At 55.2% G+C, this 12,195-nt stretch overlaps 1 protein-coding gene across 7 annotated transcripts in view; it reads left to right on the plus strand.

Moving 5' to 3' along the window:
- Positions 1-1,533: 1,533 nt before the first annotated feature.
- PHF21B (PHD finger protein 21B) overlaps positions 1,534-12,195 on the plus strand; it is a 134,276-nt gene continuing 123,614 nt past the window's right edge. For 2 of the 7 annotated variants that reach the window (XR_012418642.1, XM_074003577.1), the window contains exons 1-2: positions 1,534-2,393; positions 3,272-3,337. Coding sequence is in view for 4 of the 7 variants with exons in the window: in XM_074003577.1 (XP_073859678.1) it covers positions 1,657-2,393; positions 3,272-3,337 (803 nt within the window). In the remaining 3 variants the exon portion in view is untranslated. Of the gene's footprint in view, positions 2,394-2,961; positions 3,089-3,271; positions 3,338-12,195 lie in introns of those variants that run through there. The other 5 variants (XR_012418639.1, XM_045363461.3, XR_012418640.1 and 2 more) reach the window with 3 other exon arrangements.

A 12,195-nucleotide genomic window follows, 5' to 3' on the forward strand; every position in this document is an offset into this window, starting at 1 on the left:
TCAGCGTCTTTGTTTTGCATTTGAGGAGCCCTGCTTCTCCTTGCTTGGGGCAAAACCAAAGGGATCACGGCCACTTCAAACACGGGCTCGTTTTGCATCCACATTAACCGGTAATGGCTTATGTGCCTGTGGTCCCAGCTACTTGGGAAGCTGAGGTAGGAGGATTCCTTGAGCAGGGGAGGTGGAGGCTGTGGTGAGCTATGATTTCACCACTGCACACTAGCCTGCATGACAGAGTGAGACACACACAGGAAATGAGTAACTATGCAAAAAACAGAGGGGCATGTACATGATCCTTACCATAATCCACGTATTAACCCACATAATTAAATCAACAGAGGATATTCAGGTTGTCTTCAGCTCACACAGATTCAGGCAGATGCTGGCCAGAGGGTAGTGGCTTCTCCTGTGGAGTCTTTTCTGTTCGTTTTTTTTCCGAGACGGAGTCTTGCTCTGTTGCCCAGGCTGGAGTGCAGTGGTGCAATCTCGGCTCACTGCAACCTCTGCCTCCCGGGTTCAAGCAATTCTCCTGCCTCAGCCTCCGGAGTAGCTGGGATTATAGGCTTGCGCCACCACGCCTGGCTAATTTTTTGTATTTTTTGTAGAGAGCAGGTTTCACCATGTTGGCCAGGCTGGTCTCGAACTCCTGACCTTGTGATATGCCCACCTCAGCCTCCCAAAAATACTGAGATTACAGGCGTGAGCCACCACTCCGGCCGGCCTCCTGTGGAGTCTTAAAGCGCTGTTTGCAAGTTTCTGTTAACTAATTTGGGTTAAGGGTGCTGGGTTATGGGATGAGGGGCCATCTGTATTTGGGGGTCCCAAGCACATAATTTATGACAAATGCCCTAACAGAGAGCAGAACAACACTGGGGTCCTCTCTTAAAAAAAAAAAAAGAAAGAAAAGGGGGAATTCCAATAACTTCTGCCAACAAAAGAAATGTGTGACCTGTTGGCATATGTTGAAAGGGACATATGTCGATAGTGCTTGCTTGGGTATTTTTTGTGCTGCCGGAGAGGAATCTGAAGTTAAAACGACTTAACAGCTTAAAAGTTTACTTTGACTTATGATGGCACCCTTTCTCCCCAGCGTGTTTGAAACGTGCCAGTTGCTGCCAACTGGGCACCCGGCACTCCGACCTGAATGAAGATGGCAGCCCCGAGGTGGTTGACAGTGACTCTGGGACATTAACCTCCTGGCTGCGAGGCTGGGGGTTCTGAAACGCGATCTCCACAGCTGTAGCTATAATTGTTTTAGGTCGCATTGACCGGGTCTGTTTACGACTCTTAACAGTCTTAAAAAGTCCAGTGACATCTGTTGAGAGTTTAATTGTGAGTGTTAAAAAAAAACAAAACAAAAACATTAAAGGAAGAGCCAAGAGATCAATTTTCTTGCTGTTTAAACAACACGGAGGCCATCAGGCGGCGGGGGAATGTTGCGACGCGACTAATTTTATCTCCCAAGTCGCGGCGCTGGTATGGACAGGAGGGGTGGAAGAATTTAAATAAAATAGCAGAGGGAGGCGGAGGAGCGGGGAAAGGAGGGAGCCGAGGACCAGAGAGAGAAATGGAAACACGGACTCGCAGCCTCCCAGCGGAAAGTGTCCTCAACTCGGCGTTAACAGCGCAGGGGGTGAGGGCACCGCGTCCCCCGGGATGGACCTGGGGACAGAGAGGAAGACCCCGCGGTCGCCCCTCTCCGAGCGCCGGCACGAGCGGCCCCCGGAGCCCCCGAGCGTGCGTCTCCGTCCGCCGCCACTTTTGTTCTCCGCTCGGGGCCCCGGGCCGCGGCGGGGCGGCAGTGCGCAGGCGCGGGCGGGGCGGGGGCGGGGCGCAGCGGGCGGAGGGTCCCGGCACCGCCCCCCGCCGCCCCGGCCCGCTCCATCCGGGCACTGCCGAATTAGCATCGTGCCGAGGCACAACTTTGCCGAGGCCCAGCGAGATCCAGGCGCGCGCGCCGGAGGAAATATAGTCCCTGCCGGCTGGAGGCTCGCGCGGGAGGCGGCGGCGGCGGCTGGGCGGGCGCGCGCGGGGCTGCGCGGGGCTCCCGGCGCCGGGGGGCCATGCGCCGGGCCGCGCCGGCAGCCCGGGGACCCGGCGCAACTTGCCGGGCAGCCTGAGGAGTTGGGGCAGCCGCGGGCTCGGCGCCGCGGCGCCCGGAAGCCTTTCTTCCCCCTCGCCAGCCCCCTTCCCTTTCGGCCGTGGGGGAGGGGGCTCGTGTCCCCCCCACCGAGCCCGGAGGCCGTGTCCGCCCGCGCCCGCTCTGGCTCCCGCGAAGCCGCGCAACTTCCCGGGAGCCCGGGCCAAAGTGAGCGCAAAGTGCTGCCCAAGTTGCCGGGATGGAGCTGCAGAGCCGGCCCGAGGCACTCGCCGTGGAACTCGCGCGCCACCAGGTAGGTGGCCGGGGGCCGGGCTCGGGGCCGGGGAGTGTGTTGCGGGGCGAGGGGGTTGGGGGACCCGAGCCCGTCGTCCTCTCTTCCCGGTCTCAGGATCTTCTAGGCTGGAGTTTGCCCCGGGGCGGGGGGCGAGGGAGTGATCACACGCGCAGACCCCCTTCTGGGCTCCCCTTCGCCCGCCCCCGGCGCTGTCCTGCACAGTGTGGGGGATCGAGGGCGCGCGGGACCCGAGCCTGGCGTCTTCTCTTAAGCGATGTAGGGTCTGCATGACTGGGAGGGTGCCTGGAGGGGGCCCCTTCGTGAGCCGGCCCAGGGGAGGGGAGTGCGAACAGCCCCCTTTCCGGCCTCCCCTCGGGCCCCGCGCCCGGGGCGAACCTGCCCGGTGGGCGTAAGTAGTTTTGGCGATCGCTGCTGGCGAGCGGCGGCGTGGCGGCCGGAGCCTGAGCGGGGCTCGGCGTGCGCGTGTGTGTGTTGGGGAGATTAGGACGCGACTTGAATATTTATGAGCTTTGCTCGACACGGACTCGCCGTGTTTACTTGGCTCTTTGTTCCTCCCCCCTCCCCCGGCACACACTCACACTCACTCGCACACGCACCCCGGCCTGCAAACTTGCACGGCTCGGGGCGCGCCGCCGGGTGGCCTCGGCCCCCGCCCCGCCCCGCGAGCTGCCCCGATGAGGCGGCAGCCACAGGTAAGCGGCCCCGCGCGGCACTGCCCGGCCGCCGCGCGTGCGGGACGCCGCCCGGGAAACTTGGGGTACGCTGCGGCCTGTCCCGCTCGCGGGGCTCCGGGCGGGGGGTACCGCGGCCCGCGGGGCTGGGGCGCACCTGACCCCGGGCGGCCGGCTTGAGCCCGCTCCTCCGTGTTTCCGCAGAACGGCGACCTCAAGAAGCAGCTCCACGAAAGGCAGCCGCGGATCGCCGCGCTCAGCGACAAACAAGTAAGCGAGGGGATCGCGGCCCCCCCCCGGGATGGGGCGTGAGGGTAGCCGGGCACTTTGGCGGCGCCCTAAAAAGTGCCAGCCTGGGTGCCGCACGCTCAGACTCCCAGAGGGGTCTGTCTCCAGTTCTCAAAGTTCCCCACCCCTCCCCTTTCCTGGAAAGAAAGAGCCGGGTTCTCCGAGGCGGCGGGGAGAGCCGGCCCGGCGGGGGCCGAAGAGAGGAGCTCACTTAAAAGGCGGCGCGCGGCCCGGCGTCCATTTTGAGGTGGTGGACATGTTTTTGGAACGTGGCGATTTCTCCCGGCTCGGAGTCCCCCGCTTTGCGCTGAGGCGGCCGTGGGGGCGGAGGGGGGCGACCGTGGGGGCCTGGACACCAAACTCCTTGGGAGCGATTTCTGGGTTCCGTGGCAAACCTCGTTTTGCAATCGTTCCTCGAGGCTCCCCCCGACCTTCCACTTCCCCAGCTTCACTTTTTATTCTTGGAACCTGACGCCAGCTCCCGGGGAACAAAAGAAAGGCGCCCCCGGGACCCCCCAGTTCTGCTCCAACTTTGGGCTCTGGGCGTTAGGTGTAGTTGGGGACACCTGAGAAGCTCCCCCGCGGCGGGGGCGCGGCCGCCCACCCCCCTCCCGGCCCCCTCCGGGGAGGAAAAGTTGTCCATTGTGACTTAGTTGCGCTGAGCTCAGCGCTCGGGGTTTCAGCACCACGAACAGATGCCGCCGCCGGAGCCCGGCCGGCCGCGCGCCCCCGCCCCCTGGCTCCCGCCCCTCCCCCGCCGCCCCTCCCCCGCTGCCCCTCCCCCGCCGCGCCCCCTCCCCGCACTCGCACGCCCGCCCCTTCCCCGCGCAGCCCGGAGCCGAGAACTTTGAGCGGCGCAGCCAATGGCGCGCTGGGGGCACCGCGCTGGCGGGGACGGGGGCGGTGGCGCCCCTCCCTCCGCTGCCCCTTCTCTCCCTCCCTCCGCGCGCCCCGCCCCCGCCCGCGCCGCGCCCCCGGCCATCGATCGCGCTTCCTTCGGAATGCCGGCCGCAGCCGCCAGCGCCAAACTTGGACAGCTCCGGGCCCGCCCCCGCGCGCCCCCGCCCGGGCCGGCCCCCGCGCTCCCACCCCAGCCCGGGCCGCCCCATCGGACGCCCCCTCCCCCGAGGGATTTTCTGGCGTAGGGGAGAAAAGTGGAAGAGGTTGGAGCGGCTGCCGGTGACCCTGGCGAAGGAGAATTCGGAGGCCGGGCGTTCGTGTCGAGTCTTTAAAGTTAAAAAGTGATGGGAGGGGGCGTGCGCGAGTGACGGTGGGGGGGCCCGGGCTTGCTGAAAGGAAGATGGCAGTGCCGCGGGCCGGCGCCTGGTCTGGGCCGCCGGGCTGGACGGGAGGCCTGGGACGAATGCACTAACCCCTTTCTGTCGGTGCCGCGGCCCCCCCGCACCCGGCCGCGCGCCCCCGTCCGGGAGTGGAAGCTTCCATTCCCGCCGGAGGGGGGGGCCCGGCGCGCGGTCCCGGCGAAGTCGTGGAGTTGGCGGGGGGAGGGGACCCAGGCCCGGCATTACCATTTTGATTGCTTTGATGCCATTTTTGGAGGGGGAGGGGTCGGAAGACCCTTTCCCGCAGAGCACAAAGCTGTTTAATCACTGTGTAGAATCAAATCAGATACTTTCTTTAAAAAAAAAAAAAAAATCCGCCACGAGATCTGGTCCAGTGTGATAGCTGAGGGTTACTAAGCCCTTTTTTCACTGGCTAAAACGGCAAGTTGTTGACTCCGAGTAGAAGATTTAAAAGAGAGAGGAAAAAAAAAATCCAATAACCTGGGAGCTTTTATTGGAACAATGTCTCTTTATGTTTCTGCATGGCAGTAGTTTTACTATTTGGAATGACTCTTCTGAGCTTGGGTTTGATCATTTCTTCTGTATTGTAGCAACTATTTCAAGGCTGTTTAAATTTTTATGATGATAGTAAATGAGTCGCTATTTATTATCTGTCATGCCGGAATTTAGATAAGCCGAAAGAAACATTTGAAAATCCTGTTTGAAGGTTGCAGCAGCTTCGGGAAGGAGCTCTCCGACTCCGGGCTGCCTTTGCCTTTAAATTTGAACTCAGGGAAGGAGGTTTGCTTGCGAACTGACCTCCATCTTTTTGTGTGTGTGAGTGTGTGTTTAAAAAGAAAGAAAACAAGGAAAACTTTTGTTCTCTGGCCTTTTAGAAATGTTTCCCTTTTAAATGACTAAAAATAACATCGGGTAAGCAGCCAGGATTTGGCCTGGCCATTGGAACTTGTGTTTGTAACTGCAAAGGTGTTGTTTTTCCATTTTCCTTTGTGGCATTTTATATAACAAGGGCTCATAAAAGAGGGAGGGGAGGGGGCTGCAGCCGTGGTTCAGCATGCTAATAAAGCCGCCTTGTCTTTCCCGGGCTCTGCGTTGAAATCTTTCAGAGGTCACCTATGAAATGAGTTGGGTAGACTTAACATTTACTCCCCTCTCCCTCTCCTTGGGAGAGTTTGGTGGTGATTGGCAGCTAAGCTGGGGAATAGTCGATGAACAAGCGCTTTGGAGGTGACTCTAGGCTGAACTGGGGTTTTGAAGAGGCTCTACTTGGTCACCCCGGAACCTGCCCAGAAGGGCCGAAATGGGGGAGTGGAGATGAAAAGGCAAGTGTGTCACAGTTTGCTTATTTAACTCAACGGAAAATTAAAGGCAGAATTCTTTGAGAGAGTTGCTTAGGGAAACGCTCATACTATCTCCACCTCCAGAGATGTTTTCTATGCTGGAACGTCGGGTACAAAGGTTAAGTTTCAATTAAAAGTGCGCATGTGGATGATGAACTAGATAGTAAAATGAACAGATGACCCCATTATCCAGGTCTGTTAGCGGTACACCAGCAGCGGAATCCTGTCGTTCAGGGCCCAACATCAATTTCTCATGGATGCCCTTAGCACGACGTTTTTCTCAGTTACTTTAAGAAACATGGACAAGTGCGTCAAGGTGTTCAGAGGACTCATAGTGGTAGCTGATTGTTCAGAGTAGATAGATAAAAATTTTCTGTGTAACTGTCTAGTTTTTGTCCTACCATGGGGGACTAGGGAACAAACAGGAAGTGAGTTGACATAGGACTTTGCTATTTGAAAATGAAGTTCATATTTTCCACTAAAAAAAAAAAAAATGAGGCATCGGATAGTTGGTGAGAGCTGATGAGTTGTGGCGCGGCCCAGGCCAGCTAAGCTGCCTTCCCAGGTGTGGCTGCACCTCGCTGCTGAGCTGTGATGCCGATAGCGGAGGGCCCTCTTCTTTAAGAAGATACGATGTGTGAAGACTCCATTAGCTGCTCCAGTGGTTTACGCCATGAGTTTGTAGCACATGCAGAGAGGCAGTAACATTTTTATCTACATTGTCAAGCAACAAGCCCTTCTGTGTAAATAACAGACCCAGCGTAAATATTGGGTGGGTGGGAGTCCCCTCTTTGGAGTTCCGAGCACAGCATGTAGATGCCACGTGTGAGCTGGCATCTCCAGACCTGAACTGAATGCAGGTTCAGCTTTACAGTGGGATTGGAAAGAGCCTTCAGTTTGAACCGCAGTCCATGCTGCTCTGGTCTCAGGAGAAAGACCCCGGAGGTGAGCTTGGGACCATGTGCACTGCCCCAAGAGTCCATGGAGTTGATGAACTCTGGGTTCTGAGGGGCTGTCCCCGAGTGCAGCGGTAAAAATACGTTGTCTTGAAAGGTGTTGTGTGTGCGCCCAGCGCTGAGATGTGTCTTCACCATGATTTACCAGCTGTGTCCAGCACTGAGAAGCAGCCACGGAATGAAGCTGGGGGGTTATCCACAGCCCCGCCCCACATTGTTTGCAGTCCTTTGGTACCAGGACTTTGTGTTTTCCAAACTCTCCTCCCAAGCTTACTCTCCTCCAGAAAGGTGCATTTTAATCTCTCTGAAGTAAAGTGCCAATTCTCATTGTTGAAACAGTATCATTATACATTACAGAAAAAAGTCAGTGCAACTCCAAAAGCTCGACACTTAATACTGCTAGGGGAAGATTGTGGGAATGGGACAGCAAGACCAAGCCTGATTTTACCCCTGGTTAGCCCGGCTACCACCTGTGTGGCCGTCATCCCCCACCTCTCACACCTGCACCGCACACCCCCAGCCCCAACACACAGCTGGAGTTTCCTGGACCCCTCCATCCCTTCATCGCCCTGGGCCCACCCACCGCCATCTCTTACCTGGAAGATAGTGATAGCCCCTTCACTGCATCTACTTAACAACAATAACAAAACCGCTTTGTTGAGATACACTTTCCATACACTCTTCACCTATTTGAAGTGTGCCATTCAGTGGTTTTTAGTACATTCACAGATCTGTACAGCCTTCACTACCATCCATTTTAGAATATTTTTATCGCCTACCAAAGGAACCCCTTGGCTGTCACTTCCCTTCTCCCCTTTCCCCCTTCCCCAGCTTTAAGCAACCACTAATCTACTCTGTCTCTAGAGTTGCCCGTTCTAGGCTTTTGTATGAATGGAATCATACTACGTATGTGTGTGTGTATGTGTGTGTGTGTATATATATAAAATGACTATAGAGTATGATTATGCTATGTATATAGTATGATTCCATTTATATGAAATAGATATATTTACATCTTTTTGTGACTGGCCTGTTGCACTTAATGATTCAGGCTTCATGCAAGTTGTAGCACGTATCAGTACTTCACTAGCTTTTATGTCAGGACTTCCTGCCATGTAGAGAGAACTCATTCTGTCCAACCGTTCATCCACGAGTGGACGTTTGGCTTGTTTCCACCTTTTCCTGTTTTGAGTGGCATGCTGCATCTACTCTTTTGCCTATTGTGAGTGGCATGCTGCATCTACGCTGGGCCCTTCTAGTACATTCTTCCCCAGAGTCAGTGTCTTAGAATGTGAATGAGATCACAGTGCTCCCTGGCTCACAGCCTTCCGGTGGCTTCCCCTTGCTCTTGGGATGAAACCCAGGGGCCTGCAGAGCCGCAGGGATGGCCCTGTCCACCTGCTCTGCCTCTGCCCCAGAAGCTCTGCCTCGCTCCTGCGGAGCAGCTACAGACACCTGGAGTGCTTTCCTGCCTCTGGGGTATTCTTAGCTTTGCTTGTGTAGATCTCCCTAGATCAGCTCCCTGTTAAGCTCTCTGAGGGGTGCCTGCTGGGCTCCCTTCTGCCTATTCCCAGGGCAGGGATGGTGTGAAGATAGGCAATGATTTGTTAACTGTCCTAGGGGAACCCTAGCCTGCAGTAGGCCTGGAGCAAAGGGAAGATTTTGAAATCGTGTGTGTTGAAATGAGTGGACCCAGAGATGAATGAGACAAGCTCCCTGCCCTTGCAAACCCGACAAAAGAGTGAGGTGTGGAGAACAGTTTCAAGGAACTTTTGGAAAAAGGCTGTGAAAATCATACTGCAGGAACACCTGCATCATTGCTGGCCTGGAAACTGAGGACAGCTTCCAGAAGGGGGTTGCCTGGGAGATGTGTCCATAAGGCCTCCTGGAGTGGACGGGCAGGGATGGCAGCCAAGCTTGTCAAGGCAAAATGGCCCCAGAGAAACCCACAGTGGGAGGTAAGGGCGCTACTGAGTTTTCTGACCGTAAAACCATGAATGAGGAGGATAGAGAGGGCAGAGAAGGCCAGCTGGGGCAGTGTAAGGAGGGTGTCACATGCGGGGACAGAGGGCCTAGAGTTGATACTGTGGCCTCTTGCTGTGCCTGGTGGCTTCTAGGGCACGAGGCAGGAAGGTGTGTGTAGGAGTGCAGGGGTGCTGAGGGCAGGTCAGAAGGGAGGAGCGCGAAGGATGCCTGGGCTCCCCAAGTGCATGAGATACTTAGGTGTTTGTCACCTGCATGGGGAGCCTCTTGACAGGCCCCATTGTTGTGGGAAGCAGGAGACTGGTGCTGGACCCAAAGCCCTGGGTGACCTGTACATACACCAGCCTGTGAGGGTGGGGATTCCAGGTGACCCTCCCCCAGACTTCACCAGAGGTTCTTAGAGCCAGAGAATTAGTGGGGGACACCTCTGGAAGCCTCAGAAGGCAACTGAGTGGGTAACTCTGCTCTGTTGAAGAAGAAAAGAGTGTGTGTGTGTGTGTGTGTGTGTGTGTGGTGTGTGTGTGTGTACATAAATGCAATTTATAGTTACATGTTTACCAGTTACATTTTTATTTCTATTGATTTAATTTTCTTGGCCACATGTATATAATGACCAATATTTTTGTATTGTTATATGTCAATACAACATTATACATATAAAGCCTGTGTAATGTGTGTAAAATAGTTACTATTTTGTCTGTTACCAAAATGAGAGGAAGGACTTGTTTTTGAAGTTAGGAAAATAATTACCATTCTGCTGAAGTAAATTTTACTAAGGAAAGCGGTGATCAGCATTCTGTCATTTTGGTGACATTTAGGAGATAAAGAAGAATTCTGCTTTTCAAAGATTTTTATTAGAAAAGCAACACATGCTCATCGGGAAAGTGGCAGTACAGGTTTGAATATCGTAAAATGCAGGTCTCACTTCTTCCTGCCCCACCGTATCCTTGGGCGGGAGCCACGGCCTTGAGGCGTGCCCATCAGAGGTGTCGCAGATGCGTCTATGATGTTGGATAAACACTTTCTCACACAAGTCCCTGCACCAGGCATCACTATTCCCAGACCTGCTTTTCACACCTGACATGGTATTGTGGACGTCTCTTGGGAACAGCTCAGGTTAATTCCACGAATACGAAAGGACTTTCCACCAGAAATAACTGGGGATACGGAAGTGGCGGTGGAGGGATATGTTGTGAGTGATGGTGACATCTCATCTACAAGGCTCTACACTTGCAGAGGGCTTTCACTTGATGTCTGCTCACAGCCCACAGCTTTTTCACATGCAGTTGGGGAGGCAGGTGCGTCCACAGTCACCTGTCGAGGCTGAGTGAGGTATCTGTGTGAGGTGTCTGGCCACCAGGCTCACCCAGGTGGCAGATGGGACGATGTGCTATGCTGGGGGGTGTGGGGACAGCTGGGGGGTGTGGGGACAGCTCCAGGGAGGTGACATTTGCACTGGTAGAGAAGATGGTGGCAGATTGCACACTCGCTGCCATGGCTGGCTGTGGCACTCTCTTCAGTGCGCCTTCTCTGTCCTCCTTGATAAGACTTTTTTTATTTGATTGTCAGGATAATCCTGGGACTTGGGTCGGACTGGGCTGGTGAATCTTCAGGATGGATCAGAGGAGGGCAGCTTTCCGAGGTTGAGCTGCTTGGGACTGCCGTGAATGGAATTGTCAACTCTGCCCCCTAGCCCAGGGTGCCTCCGTGTCAGTCCCCTGCTCGTCTCCAGCTGGTCTCCCATGGTGTAGGGTACAAGGTGATGTAGCCAGAAGAGCAAGGGCCTCAAAGTCAGCACATGGGTTCACGGCCCAGCTTCCTGCGTCTCAGCTGAGAACCTTGGGCAAGCCATTCGGCCTCTCTGAGCAAGCTCCGTTTGCCAGCTGTGAAGTGGGGATGGGAATAAGACTCACCCGGTGATTGAGATGAAATCAGCAGATATGAAAGTGCATTTAGATGCAGTGTGAAGGTGTTAAATGTAGGTCTGTTCCTAGAGATGAGGGTTGATTTGAACCACAGGAACCACCCCCTGCCCCGCCCGGGCTCTGACCTGGGCACTTTTGTCTTGTTACGTGTCACCGTTGGGGAGGCGATCTTTCCGTGCGAGAGTGCCATGTTGCTTGTTGCCCCCGTAAAGGTTGACGATCACTATGCTGACTATGCCGCCTGCATCAGCCACTCCAAAGAGTCCGCTTTGATATCTTAGAATCTTAAAACACCTGCTGTCGGAACTGGACAACTGATTTCAATTAACTTTGAATTTTTTCAATGAGATGACTCTGATAATAACTTTGGTAGTCCCATGATGCCTCATTAGAGCTGCTGGCTATGATGATTAGCCTTGTGATTTAGCAAGTTTTTCCTCCAATGCCTTTGTCCCTTCAGGAACCGAATCATGGGCTGTGTCTTTGATTTCAGTTGTGTGAGCAGTGAACACACGAGGCTGCTACTCGCCCCATCTGCGGACACAGCGCTGATCCTGAGGGCGCCACGCTCCTTCTTCAGCAGCTGAGGCTCTTGTGTGGGGCAGCATCTTGGGGAGGCTCTGGTCACCTCTAGAGGGTTAAGGAGCTTTGAGGGTGTCCGGTGGCCCAGCTTTGGAGGCTCTGCCCCAAGAATATCCTCCCGAGTGCTGTGTAGAAGGCTTTTAACTTCGTCTCCGAGAGGCACGTGATAAAGCAGTTTACAGTGCAGGCTTTAAAACTGGATAGACTGGAGTTCCAATCAATCCCAGCTCCATCCTTTGCCGGCTCTTCTGCCTAGGGCAGGCTTTGCCGCTTTGGAGGCTCTGGTTCCGTAGTTATAAAAGGGGATTGATAATAGTTCATGGCCAGCCAGGTAGCAGAGTGCCTGGCGCTCGGTGATCACTCAAGAAACAATTTCGAGAGGCCACAGGATTAATGAGTGGTGCGTTAAGCTCTGGGCCCACAGGAAGTTCTCACGCAGTGGGACTGAAGACGGGTTCTGACGCATCCTGGCTTTCCTGGGGGGCGCTGGCTCTGAGCAGGTGCCTTCTGGTTCTCTCTGTGGACTGGCTTGGCCCAGAGAGGTTGAGTGCCTTGTTGAGATCACACAGCTGGTGAGTAGAGAAGCTGTGGTCCAGTTCTGGACCATTGGGTGCCCAGCTTCGTGACCTTAACCCCAACACTGGCACGTGTAGGGGGAGAAATGACAGTGTATTGGCACCAATATGAAAAGTGAGGTGTGGACTGTTACTCCAGGGCACATGGTCAGATAAAAATAAGTGGAGTTATGATGTT

The sequence above is a fragment of the Macaca fascicularis genome, chromosome 10, assembly GCF_037993035.2.
Source record: "Macaca fascicularis isolate 582-1 chromosome 10, T2T-MFA8v1.1".
In the NCBI taxonomy this organism is placed as follows: domain Eukaryota; kingdom Metazoa; phylum Chordata; class Mammalia; order Primates; family Cercopithecidae; genus Macaca; species Macaca fascicularis.